Source organism: Acinonyx jubatus, chromosome D2 (assembly GCF_027475565.1).
Source record: "Acinonyx jubatus isolate Ajub_Pintada_27869175 chromosome D2, VMU_Ajub_asm_v1.0, whole genome shotgun sequence".
Taxonomy (NCBI): Eukaryota; Metazoa; Chordata; class Mammalia; order Carnivora; family Felidae; genus Acinonyx; species Acinonyx jubatus.
In genome coordinates, this window is record NC_069393.1 from 51061691 (window position 1) to 51079782 (window position 18092).

The following is an 18092-nucleotide window of genomic DNA, read 5'->3' on the forward strand; positions in this document are numbered from 1 at the left end:
CTATGAGAAGCCCTACTTCACTAACTAGCATCTCTCTGACATTATTTTTCTTTAATGAAAAACACTGCCCAAGACCAAAACATTTCTTTCATTTTTATTTTTGATGTTTATTTTTGAGAGAGAGACAGAGGGGGAGGGAGCGAGAGAGAGGGCAAGTGTGAGCAGGGGAGGGGCAGAGAGAGGGAGGGAGACACAGAACTCGAAGCAGGCTCCAGGCTTCGATCTGTCAGCACAGAGCACGATGAGGGGCTTGAACCCACAAACTGTGAGATCATGACTGAGCCGAGGTCGGAGGCTTAACCAAATGAGCCACCCAGGCTCCCCACCAAAACATTTTAAGTAAGCCATGTTACTTCCCCAAAATTATACTTTTATGTGCCTAGCATATAAATCTGCTTTAGAATCTGATACTTCCAGGGGCACTTGGGTGGCTCAGTTGGTTAAGTGTCCAACTTTGGCTCAAGTCATGATCTCATGGTTCATGAGTTCAAGCCCCGCATTGGGCTCTGTGCTGACAGCTCGGAGCCCGGAGCCTGCTTTGGATTCTGTGTTTCTCCCTCTCTCTCTCTGCCCCTCCCCTGTTCACACTCTGTCTCTCTCTCTCAAAATGAATAAACATTAAAAAAAAAAAAAAGAATCTGATACTTCCATGTAAAACATTCATATTGGATATTTCAAGAGAAGCAGAAGAATACTTCCCAACAGCTGCAATTTGGCCATTTGGCTTTCCTTCCACCAATGGTTCTGCTTTTGTGATATCTATTTTCAATTAATAACCAGAATGTAGTTTTTTGTTCAGTAACGGAACAAATCATCTCTGAATACAGAGACAACTTAAAGCTAAAAGAGCCTTGTAAGAGAAGTGCCAAATATGAAACCCACAAAGCACTAGTTAAGCATGAAGGCTTATCTGAGAGAAGAACTCTTGCTTACTTAGGAGGCTCCCTTTCCTGAAACTTACGATGGGAAAACAAAGAGCCCACTGACCATGATAGTTCCCAAAGCTGCCCAAACCTCACCTCTCAGCTGCCTCTGTAGTCAATCCAGCAGCTTCACCCTACTTGTGGCCCAGTACTTCCATTGTAAGCCTGTTTAGTTTTGCAAGGAGCTCAGAAATTAGTCACTTGAGGAGTATGTTTTTTTTTTTTAATGTTTATTTATTTTTGAGAGAGAGAGTGATGCACGAGGTGGAGGGGGGGGCGCAGAGAGAGAAGGAGACACAGAATCCCAAGCAGGCCCCAGGCTCTGAGCTGTCAGCACAGAGCCTGACGCGGGGCTCAAACTCACAAACCACGAGATCATGACCTGAGCTGAAGTTGGACACTTAAATGACTAAGCCACCCATGTGCCCAGGAGTTGTTTGTTTTTTTTTTTTTTTAAAGAATTATGAAGAACGACTCCCCTAAGGAAAAAAAAATTGCCTGAAAGTCAAGATAGTCAGGATCCAGCTTTACTTTGTAATCTTGGACAAAACATTTCACACATCTGAGTCTCATTTACATAATGAGAGATTTGAACTAGATGAATGGTTTTCAAATCTCTGGGAGCAGAATTCCTTGCATTACATAAACATCTTCCACAATACCCTAACATACAGATATTAAAGTGCATCTTACTTAGCATTACCATGTGGGTATGTCTTAGGCATCACAAAATTAACATGTTTTTAAATGAACTCTTGACATCCACTTTGATCCTGTTCTTTCCTGGTCCCATTTCAATACATGGCATTGCATTCATCTGGTTGCTCAAGCTGGAACCTGCACATCAGTTTTGAGTCTTCCTTCTTATTTACTACCCACATTCAATTCTTCAATTTAATGCCATTAAAAAAGGTTGATTCTATCCTCTAGAATATATCTTCCATTTGTTCATGTCTTTCCAACTCTACCGCCATCACTGTATCCGAAAACGCCATCACCTCTTGCCTAGACTACTACCTTCACTCTGAACTAGACAACCCACTTCTCTCACTTTGCTCTAAATAATAGCCAGAGTGCTCTTTTAAAAACATAAATATGATCATTTGACCCTGCTTTAAAACATTCATAGATTTCCTCTTGTACTTGGACCAAGTTCAAAATCCTTACCAGGAGCTAAAGCCCAGAAAGATCATATTTCCTTCCTTCCTCCGACTTCATCTTAATACACCCTCCTCTCTCTCCTACCAAGCTCAGTCATTCTGGTCTCTACTTCCTCAAATACACAAAGCCCTTTCATGCCTCACCCCCCCCCCCCCCCCGCCCCACACACACTTTTTAAATAAAAGCTTTATTAAGATATAATTCACCTACCATACAATTCATCCAATTAACCCATTAGCAGCCACTCCTCATTTTCCTTGAACTCTCTCAGGCCTAGGCAATACTAGTCTACTACTATAGACTACTGTAGTCTACTATTGATACTTTCTATATTAATAGAAAGGATATTTCATAAAAGTGGAATCTTACAATATTTGATCTTTTGTAATTGCCTTCTTTCACTTAGTATGTTTTCAAAGTTTAACAATGTTGTAGTATTTATCAGTACTTTGCCACAAGCCTCTTAAAATAGCTGTCTTAAATTTTCTGGAATTTCCTTTAAAACATTCTAAAGAAAGAGGGGAAAAAAGAGAGGATATATGAAACAAGATTAGCAAAAATGTTGATAATCATTGAAGCTAACTGATGGGTACAGAGTTCAATTTTTGTGTATGTTTGAAAATTTCCACAATAGAAATTTTCCTTTAAAGATACCTGTCTTCCCATCCTTTGGGTTTCAGTTTAAATAACATCTTTTCAGAGAAAACTATCCTAGGTTAGAGGGAAGTTCCCATTTTTCTTGCCTAGCACTCTTCACAATTATCGAGTATGGAAATGTTTCTTTCACTTATTTATTGTCCCTCTCCTACTAGAATGAACATTCTGTAGGGAGGCAGAACACATCTAGAGTCTAGCACTGCATCCAACCCCAAGTAAGCACACAAGCACACAAATGCAATTAGGGTGGACAGCTCAGAACCCCTGTGTCATTGTTTAAAACCCTCCCAGACCAACTTCTTGCAAAAACAAAACACCAGTGATCTTATTCCCCTCACCATTTCCTGTGGTCAAATCTCCCTATTACTATAAGCAGTAACGTTTCAGATATTATAACCATAAACAGGAATTTCTTCAGCTGTCCGTGTTTCACTGAGGGACCATCCATTCCTTTAGACAAGAAAACTCACATAACCATGTTTGAATTAGCAGGATGCCATGTCTGTATCATGGTCTCACTGACAGAGATGATCTCTCCTCCCTTCAACAAACTTTTGGCAAAAAGACCCAACTTCAACTGGAAACCCAAGTTTGTTTCATTGGATTTTTAGAACCTCTGTTATTACCTAAGATTAATACCTCATATCATGTCAATAGATTTTTATGGATTAAATATACACAGAAGTACATTTTATAATAGTAACTCTACTAGTAAAGTAACTGATGATTCTTTGTATTTGCTCATTTACATTGTTTAAAAGAATATTTTATATTTTCCTTGCTGCTTTTCAAGAAATTCTGTTAAACATCAAGAGTACTGGCAGAGCCAACATGTCTACTTATGGACAGAAGTCTCCCAGAGACCTTAAAAGCTCATATGAAAAAGGTAACATATATTTTAAACAGGTGTGAAATGTGTAGTCAAATATCTTGTATGACACTACCTGTTGGTCTAGTTTCTAACAGGGTCTGCAGTGTATAGGAAGAGATATATCAAAGCTTATAGAATGCCAGAATACTCCAGAAAAAAATATTAAAATTATTTGGAATCATTTTGATTCTATAGGGGAATATGGGAAGATAAATCAACATCTGTCTAATGAAACACATCTTTAAAACAAAAATGGGTATAATGGGAAATACACTTGGATATTTAAATACTTTATATATAATCATTAATTTAAAAAAAAACTTATTTATTTAGGGGCACCAGGGTGGCTCAGTCTGTTAAGCGTCCGACTGGTCATGATCAGGTCATCATCTCAAAGTTTGTGAGTTCAAGCCCTTGTTGGGCTCTGTGCTGACAGCTCAGAGCCTGAAGCCTGCTTCAGATTCTGTGTCTCCCTCTCTCTCTGCCCCTCCCCTGCTCATGCTCTGTCTCTGTCTCTCTTTCAAAAATAAATAAACATTAAAAAAAATTTTTTTAACTTATTTATTTAAATTCAAGTTAGTTAACATATAGTGTAGTACTGGTTTCAGGAGCAGAACCCAGTGATTCATCTCTTACATATAACACCTAGTGCTCATTCCAACAAGTGCCTTCCTTAATGCCCATCACCCACTTAGTCCATCACCCCACACATCTCCCGCCCAGCCACCCTGTTTGTTCTCTGTATAAGATTCTCTTATGGTTTGCTCCCCTCTGTGTTTTTAGCTTATTTTTCCTTTCCTTCCCCTATGCTCATCTGTTGTGTTTCTTATATTCCACATATATATATTTCACATGAGTGAAATCATAGGATATTTGTCTTTCTCTGCCTGACTTATTTCACTTAACACAATACACTCCAGTTCCATCCACACTGTTGCAAATGGCAAGATTTCATTCTTTTTCATCGCCAAGTAGTCCTATTCTTACACATCTAATTCTGCCTCCCTACCTCTGTTTCAACTACACTATTGGAAGTGCTTGATTTGCCAAGGTCTACCCTCCAGGACTTTTTTCCTATCTAAGCCTTCAGCTGATGTCCAAGTTCTCTCCTGTTTTCGCTACCTGATCATGAAACCCTCTTCCTAAAGCCGGACATATCTGTGTCTAGGAGTCTTACCCTCTGTTTCAAAAACCATTCATCAGGGCCTCACAGACCATTTCACTGCAAATTTTCCTTTCCAGCTGGCCCCCAATGCATACACTCAGAGACATAGGCTCCAAGGATCTGGCCATGCCAATCTCACCTTGAAGCTTTTTTTTTTTTTTTAAGTTGAATCACATACCTGGAAACGCTTGCTTCCCACTCCTCTTCCATTATCCAAATAGTTCCTGAAATTCTACCTATTCCAGAAAACTTTCCCAGGTGTATTAGGAGAGGTGAAAGATTCCACTGGCCTAATCCTTACTGAGAGATCTCAAAACTGTCACAAATAATTCCCTTTGCTTTCTACTCCTAAAATATTTACCAACATGTATATGTAATGCATAGAATGAGTTATAGCTAAATCTTAATCATAGATAAAGTGCCATACATCAGTTTTCTTAAATCTTTATTTAAATTCCAGCAAGTTCACTTTTTATGCTTTTGTGGGAAAGTCTAAACTTTAGAGGAAAGAAATCAATAATTAATATAATCCCCGATCACACAAATAAACGAGTATGAGGAAATCTGCCACTTTAAAATTTATACTATGCAGCAGTGGCCCCAATGAGTATATTTTAGGAAATGAGAATAAATATGTGGTACACTTGCCCCATCTCACATGGCTATGTCACTAGATTTAAGTAAGATGACTTCTTTTTCAGCTTTGGAAATAAAAGACTAGATAAAAGCATGGAACAAAAATTCTCTACCTGGTCTTTTCTCATTACAGAAAGTCAACATTCAGTCTTTTAATATTCTCTCTCTCTTTCACACACACACTCTCTCTCTCATCATTATTATCTTCTTCATTGACAACTAGCAAACTACACACTTACGGCGAGCAGGGACCAAGTCATTCTAGGCAGTGTTTAGCGTATCACTTGATGCAAATACGACCATGCTTGTGAAAACAATTAAGTCAAACTTTACAAGTAGATATGGGGAAGGTAACAAGAAAATAGAAGAGTAATTTTTTCAGGACCTTAGAAATTACAAGTGATCTTAATATTCTTGATGTCTGGTATTTAATATACTATGATTTGTAAAAGTAAAATAATTTGTTTAAAAATAGGATGCTATACTCTGGTCTGCATAGATGTAGGGTGTTACTTCAAAAACAATCCTCATCCATAAACATTTAATAAGTGCTAATTACATGTAGGTCACAGTACTAGGCATAAGACACAACTGTCCTCAAAGAACTTCTCTCCAGTGGAAGAATCAGAATGTACAGAAAAAACAAGAAGAATGTAAGACAGTAGAAGCAGAGGAAAAGGCTGCCTACAAGGCACTGGGCAAGGCTTCCTGGGAGAGAGAAGGCTTAAATTTGGCATAAATGCATGAACTAAGGATAGGCTTTAGATAAGGAAATGAGAGGAAGGGTGGATAGTACTTACGATGGCCAGGCTGTGGGAAAGTACGGAGACTGATAGGGGAAAGTGGGATGGAAAAAATGGAGACAATGAGGCTGGTGAAACTGGGAGAAGCCAGATGATGGGGGTCCTAAATGGAAGAGGAGCATGACATGGACAAAGTGGTGTTTCAGAAAGAAAGAAACAATAGAAATGAGGCCTGAGACACTAGAGGAAAAACTCTGGCAAGATGTGGTAACTGATCGGTACGTAAGAAGTGGAGACGCTAGTCCCTGCTGTCTACCCTCCAGATGGTGTCTGTTTTCTGTATAAAAGTGTCCATTCCTGGGGTGCCTGGGTGGCTCAGTTGGTTAAGCGACCAACTTCGGCTCAGGTCATGATCTCGCAGTTTGTGAGTTCGAGCCCCGCGTCGGGTTCTGTGCTGACAGCTCAAAGCCTGGAGCCTGCTTCAGATTCTGTGTCTCCCCCTCTCTCTACACCTCCCCTGCTCACGCTCTTTGTCTGTCTCTCAATAATAAATAAACGTTAAAAAAAATTTTTTTTTTAAAAAGTGTCCTTTCCTTATTCCTTCTCAAGAGTGATCAATTTTCTACCAACATGAAAAACTATATGTATAGTACAGAATGATTTCTAGTAATACTATTATCTATGCTTTCAATTTATAAGCAAGAAGGTTAAAAATATTAAATGGTAATTTCTACAGCTAAAAAATAATCAACTACACAAATGTTTTTCTTCACCACAATTTAAAAACAAAACTGATGATACGATTCCATCATGAAAGAAGTTTTCAATGGTAGTTCAAATACTTATTAGGTTCTGCCAATATCCATCTACTCAACAAATATTTACTGTGGAATCAATAATAAAATACTATGAATGTAATATTATTAACTTCTCTTTAAAACTCAATTACAACATCAGAGATATCCTGATGAAAGGTAAACAGCACTCAATAAGCAACCAAAAGACAAAGGTTCCAGATCTGGCTCTGACTTTAACTTGAGACCACATAGCAAGTAAATCACTTCATCTCTCCCAGATTCTGCAAGTGAGTCCCAAAGCAGCTTATACTGGTGGAATGCTTTTAGTGTACACAAATAGGTTTTCCTCTCCCATTTTTTACACTATAACTTCACTAACACTCTTAAGGTTGGACAAGATTGGCTTTATTACCTCATAATCTACAGATGAAGATACCAGACAGAAGCAATAAAGCAGTGATTACAAACTAGGTCTTTGACCCTAAATCTCATACTCCTTCAAAACACTACATTAGGCTTACCCTACCAACTTAACAAAATTATTTGAATGAATTACAGATAGAAAAATGCTGTAGAAAGGTAATGGCATTATACAAGTAAAAGCAGTATTATTTTGTTTGAGTGGGATCAGGAGACAATGCAAGTTTATGGGGCTTAGAGCCTATACAAGTTGGGGATCTGCTTCAAGAAAAAGAACACAAAAATAAGGTAAAGAGAGAGTCCCCTTGAAAGTGAGGGTCCCTACAACTTAAGCTTCTTTACCTTCAAGGTAAATCTGCTTCTGGATTAACACTAAAGAATTCACCAGTAAATCTACTAAGATCAAGAATTGCCCTCTAAAACCTAACTTTTGCTTTCTAAATAGTATGAAAAGAACACAGTGGATAAAACACACACACACACACACACACACACACACACACACACACACAAAATTATGCTTGGCCTTTATTCTCTCAAGATCATAATAAATCACGTAACAAAAATTTCCAGGTAGAAATAAATAGTCTTTGCTATGTCTATATTAGGATTAAAAGAACAAACTACCAACTAACAACAAAAAACAACTATAATGAAAGTGATGAGAATTATTTTGCTAAAATAAGCTAGAACATCATACCACACAATAATTATTGTTTTGCACACACACAGGTATAAACACACACACACTCATATTTACTCACAATTTGGCAAGCAAAAGGTCTCATTAAAAAATTTACCTCGTCTCCGCCCATAGCTCCTGGCTGCATGTAAACACAGAAGAAAACCATGGGTATCTTTATCAAAATGGTGAATTTAGAAATAAAAAAATATTCACATAAACCTTTTCTAAGTATTTTCAGAATTAATCTGGAGATACTGTTCAACTCGACTGCAGAGATAATATATTTAAAAAAAAAAAAAAACCTTTATGAAGCACAAGTTAAAACATAATCTTAAAGAGAAATCCACCTGGATATGGCAGCCACTGACAAAGATACAATGGGTGCTTAAGTTACATAGTCTTATAGGGATTTATGCTGTGGTCCATTATCTGTATCAGATATAGACAGAGTTCTTTTAAATTTTTTTCTGATTAATCAATCTTCATTTGTGCTGTATTACCATCAGACATCACTTTAAAGGAAAACATTCATTCTAAATTAAAAACTGTAGTGTATGGTGGTCACTCTGAATTTCTTCACACATGCATGCACACACACACACACATACACACACCTACATATAAACCCCATAAATAGAGTCCCCTAAAAACTATATAGAAATTTAATGCACAATTAACTCTGGTTCTACAGAATGTGATGTGTCTGTGTGAAAATTTCAGTGAAGTCTCTTTGGTCTCCCCATTTACTTTCCACACAGTATCACAAACGGGGGGAAAACCACATCTTTTTCACCTAAGAAGTGAACTGAAAAAGTAGAAAGGGATTCAGTACTGGGTACATCCCAGGGCATATTGAAAAATAAAATGCTTTGAATATTTTCTTCCCTTTCAAAACTCAAGGCCCACAGAATGCATTATTACAACATTTACTAGAGCTAGACTATGGTATCATTCATATATATATGTATATGTATATGTATACATATATGTATATGTATATGTATATTGCAAGGATATCCTGTCATCTAAAATAACTTTCAAAGTAGAAAGTTTTTCAAATTTGAAAACTCAGGTTCTATAAAACAAATGAGAACTCTATTTAATCCATTTTTAAAGTGTCAATAACATGTTATAATATTAGCTTAAAACAAATCAAAACAAGAAACAGTGATAATTTGCGGTTACATCTGCAGTATAAGGTAGCACTGAAGAAAACGATTTCTCTCCTAGAAAAAGAATTCAGACTTTTCAGCTAGAAAGTTGAAATACCAGTTGGCCCGCTAGTTCCCACTTTTCTTCAGACATCATACCCTCGCCTACACACATTTGGCCTCTTCACTTTCCCATTACATAAATATTAAAAAGAATTTTCCAGTTCAAGCCCTACTTTCTCCCTTACTTCTCCCATCACTATAACCTTCAATTAAAAAAAACACAACCTTTTCTGAATTTACACAGCAGTACTGTTTACATTACTTACAAAAGGAACGCATTCCAAAAAAAGTAAAAATTAAGGAATTTTTATCCTTTTCATTGTTGGGAATCTGGAATTCATCTCCCCGCATAAATATATTTGCATAAATATCTCCCCATGTAAAATTCATCTCCTTACATAACTACCATGCAGTAAGTGGTAGTTTCCTAGTTTGGCCCCCCAAAAGCCTACTTCATTTATAATAATAGGGATGAGTTAATACTAATAGACAGCACTATTAGATGAAGAGGACTTTGTATGCTTAAGAGATTAAGTATGCTTTGATGTTGTACACCTATTTCTTTGTCCCTTCTCCCATCCCCAATGATGTCATACTGCCCAAAACCCCCACCACAAACCTCTATTTAGAGAGGAAATAAAACATTCTGTATTTCAAAATTACTCATTTCTCTCCCAAACAACAAATTCCCATTCTTTCATTATATCTGATTTTTGGCCAGATGCTCAAATGAAAAAGAATCTGATTACAATACCAAGGTACAAATGACTCATCAGACCTTAACACCCCTAAAGGATAAGGAGAATGCTGTTCACTCGAGTCTTCAACTGCCAAATTTTCAGGTAATAGAGAACATGAAGTGAATAGAACCAGTCAGTCTCGGGGGTGAGGAGGAGCATTCTGAGCTGAGGAGATGGGTAAGGCTTGCAAAAGCATACTTGGGAGTTTTAATCAAAGCTTCTTTAAACAGTTCATGATTTTTATGGATTTTTTTTTCATTTCTTATCAAAAAGACAGTAAATTGGTTCATGTCAGCTTGGTGACTGATACAGGGGCAAGACAGCATAAGGGATAGGCAACCAATTTAAAGCAGTTTTGTGAGAAGCTTCAATTTGTTTTCATCATTCATTGTGTAATTTAATTATGTGCAACCCTGGTCCTAATTTCAGAATTTTATCTATCATCCCTATGGTGATTATTATTATAGCAGCTAACACTTAATTAGTACTTGCTATGTTCCAGAACAGTTCAAAAGCTTTGCACATATCAATGTCATTTAATATACCCCGTAACTTTATGAAATAAGAATTCTTATTAGCCTCTTCTTATAGATGAAAAAAATGGGACACAAAATTAAGTATCTTGCCTAAAATCTTACAGCTAGGAAGTGGTGAGTGGTGAATCTAAGCACTCTGGCTCCAGAGTCCACACTTGCAACCACCTCACTATACTGTTAAATGCCTAGAGACCAAGATCATTATCTTGTATATCTTTTACTATCCTCTAATGCACCTGGTAGAATGCTCTATACCAAGTTGGTATTCAACAAATATATGTTGTTAGCTGTGTGTGTAATCAAGGGAAGGAGTAACAAATGCCTTGATGGCCTTTAGAATGTATGCCACCTCTGTTGGGTGATTAAAGATTTGCTCATACGAGGGCCACTTGCAAATAGACTAATTAGAGTCAAATTCTTCCCTAAGGGAGATGTAATGAAATGAACACCAAGGAGAGAAATCTGGGAACACAAAAGTAATGCCTTCTCTTGAGAACAAATATGATTTTTAAACAAGAATACTGAATACATAAACTTATCATGAGTCTGCACAAAATGATCCCACATAGAAAAAAAAGGGGGGGGGGAGTAAATATGACTAATTCCATTCGTATAGTACATTATATGCTAGTATGCATTTATACCAGATATAAGACATGATATGTATCCTAAGCAGTGCCTCTAAGAACTTTAATTCTTATTTAATCATCATCATCATTACAGATAAAGTTCTTTTCACCGTTTCACATATATTACTTTTAGAACTCACAAAAAATTACATTTAATTTTTAGAAATTGTGGTAGTTGTTACCCTTGGCTAAGGGTATTAACTAGAAGGCAGACTGAGGGGGGTTCTGGGGTGATGGTAATGTTTTGGTCTTGATCCAGGTACTGGTTATATGGGTGCGTTCAATTTGTAATAGTGTATCAGCTATATATTTATGATTTGTGCATTGTTTGGATGTATATTATAGTTCTATTAATAAAAATGAAAACATTACAAAAATTTTATTTTTAAACTGATTCACTGGGATAAAAGGTTATAAGATTAATGCAGAAAGTCCATAATGCTAACATTTTTATAGTCTTTAAGTCATAAATCTGGGGGCGCCTGGCTGTAAGAGTTGTAGTAGAGCATGCAACTCTTGATCTCAGGGTTGGGAGTTCAGGCTCTATGTTTCGTGTAGAGATTACTTAAAAATAAAAAAATCTTTTTAAAAAGTCATAAATTTGAATAACTCAAAATTGAAAAATTAAAGATTTTTAATATATCAGAATAAATATAAAAAGGTACATGTACTTTACAATGAGATATAACAGAGTTACTCTAAAAATAAGTTTACATGATCAATGACTAGTACATTGTGAATGGTACTCTCATGTTAATGTTATGGTTTATTAAGCATATGAGGCAATAAAGTAAAATGAATTACCTGTTACTCTTATGACTTGACCTACACTTGGGTCTTAAATGGCTGCAGTCATACAAGTGATTCCTCAAGGGCATGTTATGATCTGATTTAAAACCTAAACTAATTCTTCAGCTACATAGATTCACCCAAATTTAAAGTTTCTCTAAGCAAAGTAACATCATATACAGATTCCACCACAGAGGCTCAAAAATGAGATAGAGAGACAAAGGGAAGAGGGCCAGAGAGAGAAGGATCTCTGTTCTATTGTGTATCAAAGTAGCATGCACCATTTCAGGAACTTAAGCAGTCCCTAGGATGCTATACTGATGTAAAACAAATGAAGAAGATAAAGACCTTAGTACAACATTTAAAAAACTGGCTTGGAAATATTTGCCAAGACTGTTAAAAGTCAACTGCAGGAACAAATTGTTAATTACTTTCCTTGTTATAAAATCAGTTTCTTAAAAACACCTTATGAACTTATGTTTTGAATACTATTTCAGTATGTAAAATTAAATTCTATTCAAACATCTAATGGTCCCTTTCAGCTTCCATCTAAGTATTAGTCATGCAAAAAACTCCACCTAAGATGGGTTAAGATCTCAAAGGTAGTACAAAAATGCTCCCCCTTCTGTAATTAGATTAATTCCCAAAGAGCAGGAGTGATGGAGTTTGTTCCATAAATGCTCCTTCTCTATCTTTGTCTTTATAACGACAGGGAAGACAGTTTTAGCCCAATGATTCTCAGATATGGCAAATGATAATTGAAAAGAGATCAATTTTTCCATAAACAATATGAACTTACATGTAAAAATGATGCTTGAAAGGATGGGATACATTTTCAACTATTATATTCACCTAACAATATGAACTTAACAGGTAAAAACGATGCTTGAAAGGATGGGATACATTTTCAACTATTATATTCACATAAAGTATTTGGATGTTTTAAAATCTCTTCCTCCTAGTCTTCTCATTTTGATTCTTACCCATTTTTCTCAGACGAATCTTTCTATTCAATTTGCAATCCTAAAAAGTAACATGAGCAGCTATCATAATATACGTTTTCAGATGGGTAAACGGAGGCCCAGAAAGGATGACGGGCTCCAGGCTGTTCAGCTATGCAAAGTTGGGACCGATTCCAGTCCACATTGGTTCTAAACCATTTATTCTTTAAGTTGAGGTATTATTTACGTTCAGTAAAACTAATTCCCTGTAAATTTGGACAGTTTGATAACAACAGTTTGGCCAGTTTTGATAATTATATATAGTCGTGTCACCACTGAGTTCTATCCTACAGAACAGTTCATCTTCCTAAAAAACTTCCTTGTGCCCCTTTGCTGTTGACCCAATCCCCCAAACCATGGTCCTTGGCAAACATTAATCTGCTTTCTGTACTGTTTTGTTTGCCCTTTCTACAACTTCATATTAATACAATCAATGTGTTTGACTTCCTATATTTAGAATAAGGTTTTTGAGCTTTATCCATGCTGTTACATGTGTTCATATTTTGTTTCTCTTTATTGCTGAGTAACATTCCATAGTATGGAAATACCACAATTTATCAATTCATCGGTTGTTATGGACTGAAATGTGTACCCTCAAAATACATAGGTTGAAGTGCTAATCCCTAGTGTGACTTATTTGAAGGCAGGATCTTTAAAGAGCTAATTAAGGTTAAATGAGGTCATAAGGATAGGGCCCTAATCCAGTAAGACTGGTGTTCTTATAAGACGAAGAGATACCAGGCATGCCCAGGAACACAGAAAAGGCCATGTAAGGTCACAGCAAGAAGGCAGCCAGCCCTCTGCCAGCCAAGGAGACAGGCCTCAGAAGAAACCAACCCTGCTGACATCTTGATCTTGGACTTCCAGCCTCCATACTGTGAGGAAATAAATTTCTGCTGTTCAAGCCATCCAGCCTATGCAGCCCTAGTAAAGTAATCTTAGCTATCAAGACTAAAGAGCCAGTATTTCAGTCCTTGAAAGCACTCGGCAATTCCCTTTAGAATTACTACAACTTCATCATCTTTTATTTATTTTTAAAATTTTTAAAAAAATATTTGTTTTTGAGAGAGAAAGAAACACACAGAACATGAGCAGGTGAGGGGCAGAGAGACAGGAAGACACAGAATCTGCAGCATGCTCCAGGCTCTGAGCTGTCAGCACAGAGCTCGATGCTGGGCTCAAACTCACGAACCGTGAGATCATGACCTGGGCCACAGTCAGATGCTTAGCCAACTGAGCCACCCAGGCACCCCCATCATCCTTTAAAAGTATTTGCTGTTAGTAGCATAATCCAAGTTTAATAAAAAAGGGAACTTCTCACCCCAATTTTTTTTTGTTTTATTTCATTATTACTACCACAGCACTATTGTTTTCTGGTAGTCATTACATTTAAAGCTGTTACTTTATGAATTAAAATCAGTATTTTTAATAGGCATTTTTATGGATTGGTCAGAAAAATCTAATGGTCATTAATAACATATGTAACTGTATCCTGCATCCTAAACAACTGAGTTTTTGCAATGTTCTACTTCACTGCCTAAAAAATCTTATAGGAACCCTAGACTTTTAGTCAATCTCCCAAACAAAACAGGAATTACTTCTGTAACCAAAACAAAGGTGTTCGACCTAGTTCAGCTAGAATACCTTAAAATGAGACTAAGGAGACTCACTTCAGCCTCTTCCAGTCTTGTTTTTTTCCCAGCAGAACTCTCTCTCCTCCCCAAAACAAACTCCAACAGATATGAAATATTTTGTTCCCCGGAGCAGCACCGGGATCCAGAGCCCAACCTGTCATGTACCCTTCCCCCATAGTGGCCTTTAAAGTACCTCCTTGGATGCTGGGGTTCCACAGAACAAGATTAGAAAACTAAAGATCTATACTCTATGGTAGGACCCTTCTTACAAGGTAGAAAGTTCCTTCTAATATGTGTCTCTCTATTTTCCTTAACAATAGATCCCAGCCTAATCCCAGTTTTATTTGAGGGTCATTGCTTTATCTTTTGGTTTTCCCTTTTCTATAACAAAAATACATTTAATTACTCTTCATAATAAATGGTTTTTCATAATCCATATCATTTTGAACATTCTCCTTTGGATAAACGTAATTTTCCAGGAAGACACTTGTCTGTCCAAGCTTCTCATGAAAACAAGGCCCTTCACCATCTGACCCCAACCACGTTTCAAATCCTCATCTTAGTCACACCAATTCAGTCCACTTTTCCCATAGTATCAATATAAGTACTTATCTAGTCTGCATAAGAATCTAGATATCCATGTCTTGACATCTATTCTCCGCCCCGTAAGAACCCCTGAACTCCTCTGTCCATTTCCATCCACTATTATTTTTTCCATCTTGCCCAAAATGTAAGTTCAAGGCTTCTCTATACCATCTTGCAGTGTCCATTCACACCCAGTATCAGGTTAGTCTCCAAAGTACATTTACCATATAGGTTACTTATGGAGTCTCAGTGTATGGTATGTTATCAAAGTATCACTTCAGAACTTCTAAATTCATTTCCTAAACTCCTCATGAAAGCAGAAGAAAATCAATCTAAGTCTGTTGTATCTGACAAGATTTCTCTGGAAACAAACCTAAAGAATCTCTGCATTATTCTGTTATCCCTACTTGGAGAGAGTGTGCATGCACATCTCCCCACATCAGGTGATGTCTATGCCCTTCACATCTGTGGCCTAATAGCATTCCATAGCGAGTAACTATCACCTTACTTTTATTTCAGTAGAACGATACTAAATGATAGAATAACTGCCCCTCCCCCCAAAAAAGGGGGAAGATATCAAGAAAAGTCCTGAGAATTCTAATCACATGCCAGAGTATATTATATTTTACACAAATCAATGTGTCCAGATCAGGTCAGGCCTATTGTAGAGGTATGCACCCAAATATTTGGCATATATTCTCAACAAACCATCTTTTCTGAACCACTATGTCAAAATCTCATGAGGTCTCTTCAAACATTATATAAATACTCAATTTCTAGACTGTTCAGGACAGCCAACACTTACTAATTCTACATTTTTGAACTCCAAATAAAGTAGGAAACTATACAGAGAGAAGAGAGGGTAAACAAAATGGGTGCCAGTGTGCTCAGGAGCATAAGCAGAACCAAAGGCCCAGCCCCTTGGTCACTGTTCCTTGTGTCTTCCCTATCAATAAGGCTCTTCTCGTGCGGGAAGGAGGGTTCCTTCATGGAAGAAAGTTATGGAAAGGAACTGACTTGAGAATTTGGGAAGAGCTCCCGCAACATGGAGAGCTGCTCATTCCCCTCACCCCTGCCCTGACCTCCCCAAAACAGCTTCTTCTTCTGACCTGAACCTGGGAAAATCTTAGAGAACAATAAAGGCAGACTAAGCTTCGACAGGGAAGAAAGGATAGGAGGGAGTACATAGCACAGTCCTTATGCTACATGATGCCTTCATGCAGAGACATCGGCAAGGAGTTGGAGTAGCAGCACTGGATCTCCCAAGAGGTAAATTCTAATTGTGGTCTTTTCCATCCACCTCTTGTCCACACTGCACAGCCAAGCTTGATCCCAAATCAATTAAATTACAGTCTCTGATGTTGGGTCACAGGTATTTTCTATTTTTGTTCCCATTTTGATTATATAACTGGAATTAGGAATTACTGCTAACCCAAAGGGGAAGAAAGGAGAAACTAGAGGTAGAAGAGGGAAGAAGCAGAGGCTAGCATTTGTTAAGTGTGTATTTATTGCCAGGTTTGGTCACAGGAGCATTGCACACTTGACCCTACTGTTTGTAAAGAAGGGATTAAAAACTCCATTTAAAATAAAAAAAAAACAGGGGCACGTGGGTGGCTCGGTCGGTTAGGCGTCCAACTTTGGCCCAGGTCATGATCCTGCACTTCGTGGGTTCGAGTCCTGTGTCGGGCTCTGTGCTGATAGCTCCAAGCCTGGAGCTGCTGCAGATTCATGTCTCCCTCTCTCTCTCTGCCCCTCCCCTGCTTGCACTCCGTCTCCCTGTCTCCCAAAAATGAATAAATATTTTTTAAAAATTATTTTTAATTTTAAAAATTAGGTAACTTGTCTGAGGTCACAGAGCAAGTAAGTGATGGATCCAGGATTTAAATTCAGATCTGTTTGGCCCTCCCAACACTGCATTATCCCCACTATACTGTGCATAGGCTAACAAAGAAAAGAAGGCAAAGTTTCACCTCCTTAATTTTACCTAGGGATCATCTGCATACCAAGTCGTTGTTCAAATTTAAGACACTCATCTGCACATACTAAAGGTCTGAGTGAAAGAGTAGTTAAAACTCCTTCCATTAACAAGGGAGACTATGTTTTGAAAGTAAAACTGATCACCTCTGCAAGTACATTCATTCTCCACAATCAATAAAGTATTATTTAGCTAACTCTTACTAAAGAAGCTAAATGAAACCTGAGTGATCTTTTTGGGAAAAATCCAAGAGTAGAAGTCACGTTAGATTAAGGAATAATCTCTCTGTCCAAGCCATAGATGGCTACTAGTTGGCCGTATGACATCAGCAAGTTCCTTTACCTTCTTCAGAAAAGGAAGATCCTGCCATGTTTTAAATAAGGCTGTGCTAAAGATGAAATGAATGACACGATTCTCAGCTTTTCTATCAAACTTCCCCCAAAGCAGAGGGAAACAAATAATGAAGCATTCTTAAAACTTGTTGAAATCTTAGGATACCCCTTAAAGTCTCCAGGTTTATCTTAAAAACTGCATGTCAGGGGCACCTGGGTGGCTCAGTTGGTTAAGTGTCCGACTTCGGCTCAGGTCATGATCTTGCGGTCCGTGGGTTCGAGCCCCGCGTCGGGCTCTGTGCTGACAGCTCAGAGCCTGGAGCCTGTTTCAGATTCTGTGTCTCCCTCTTTCTCTGACCCTCCCCTATTCATGCTCTCTTTCTCTCTCTCTGTCTCAAAAATAAATAAATGTTAAAAAAGTTAAAAAAAAAAACTGCATGTCAATTTCATATGCTACCCCATCACATACCCATGTTTTGTTTGGATAAGAGAAGAATCAGGGGATAAAACTGGTGTTCAGGAAAGTGGGTTTTGACCATGCCCTGCCAACCCATAAATGCATTACAAAGGCACAGAGGTCTACGAAAGCACTTAATAAA

At 37.5% G+C, this 18092-nt stretch overlaps 1 protein-coding gene across 12 annotated transcripts in view; it reads right to left on the reverse strand.

The window, feature by feature from the left end:
• The window catches only part of CPEB3 (cytoplasmic polyadenylation element binding protein 3), a 191917-nt gene that overhangs the window by 86402 nt on the left and 87423 nt on the right, over window positions 1-18092 (reverse strand). For 10 of the 12 annotated variants that reach the window (XM_053207281.1, XM_027062622.2, XM_027062626.2 and 7 more), the window contains one exon: window positions 8174-8197. The exons of the other annotated variants lie outside the window; for them this stretch is intronic. In XM_053207281.1, coding sequence (XP_053063256.1) covers window positions 8174-8197 — 24 coding nt within the window. The remainder of the gene's footprint in view (window positions 1-8173; window positions 8198-18092) is intronic. 12 annotated transcript variants of the gene reach the window in all.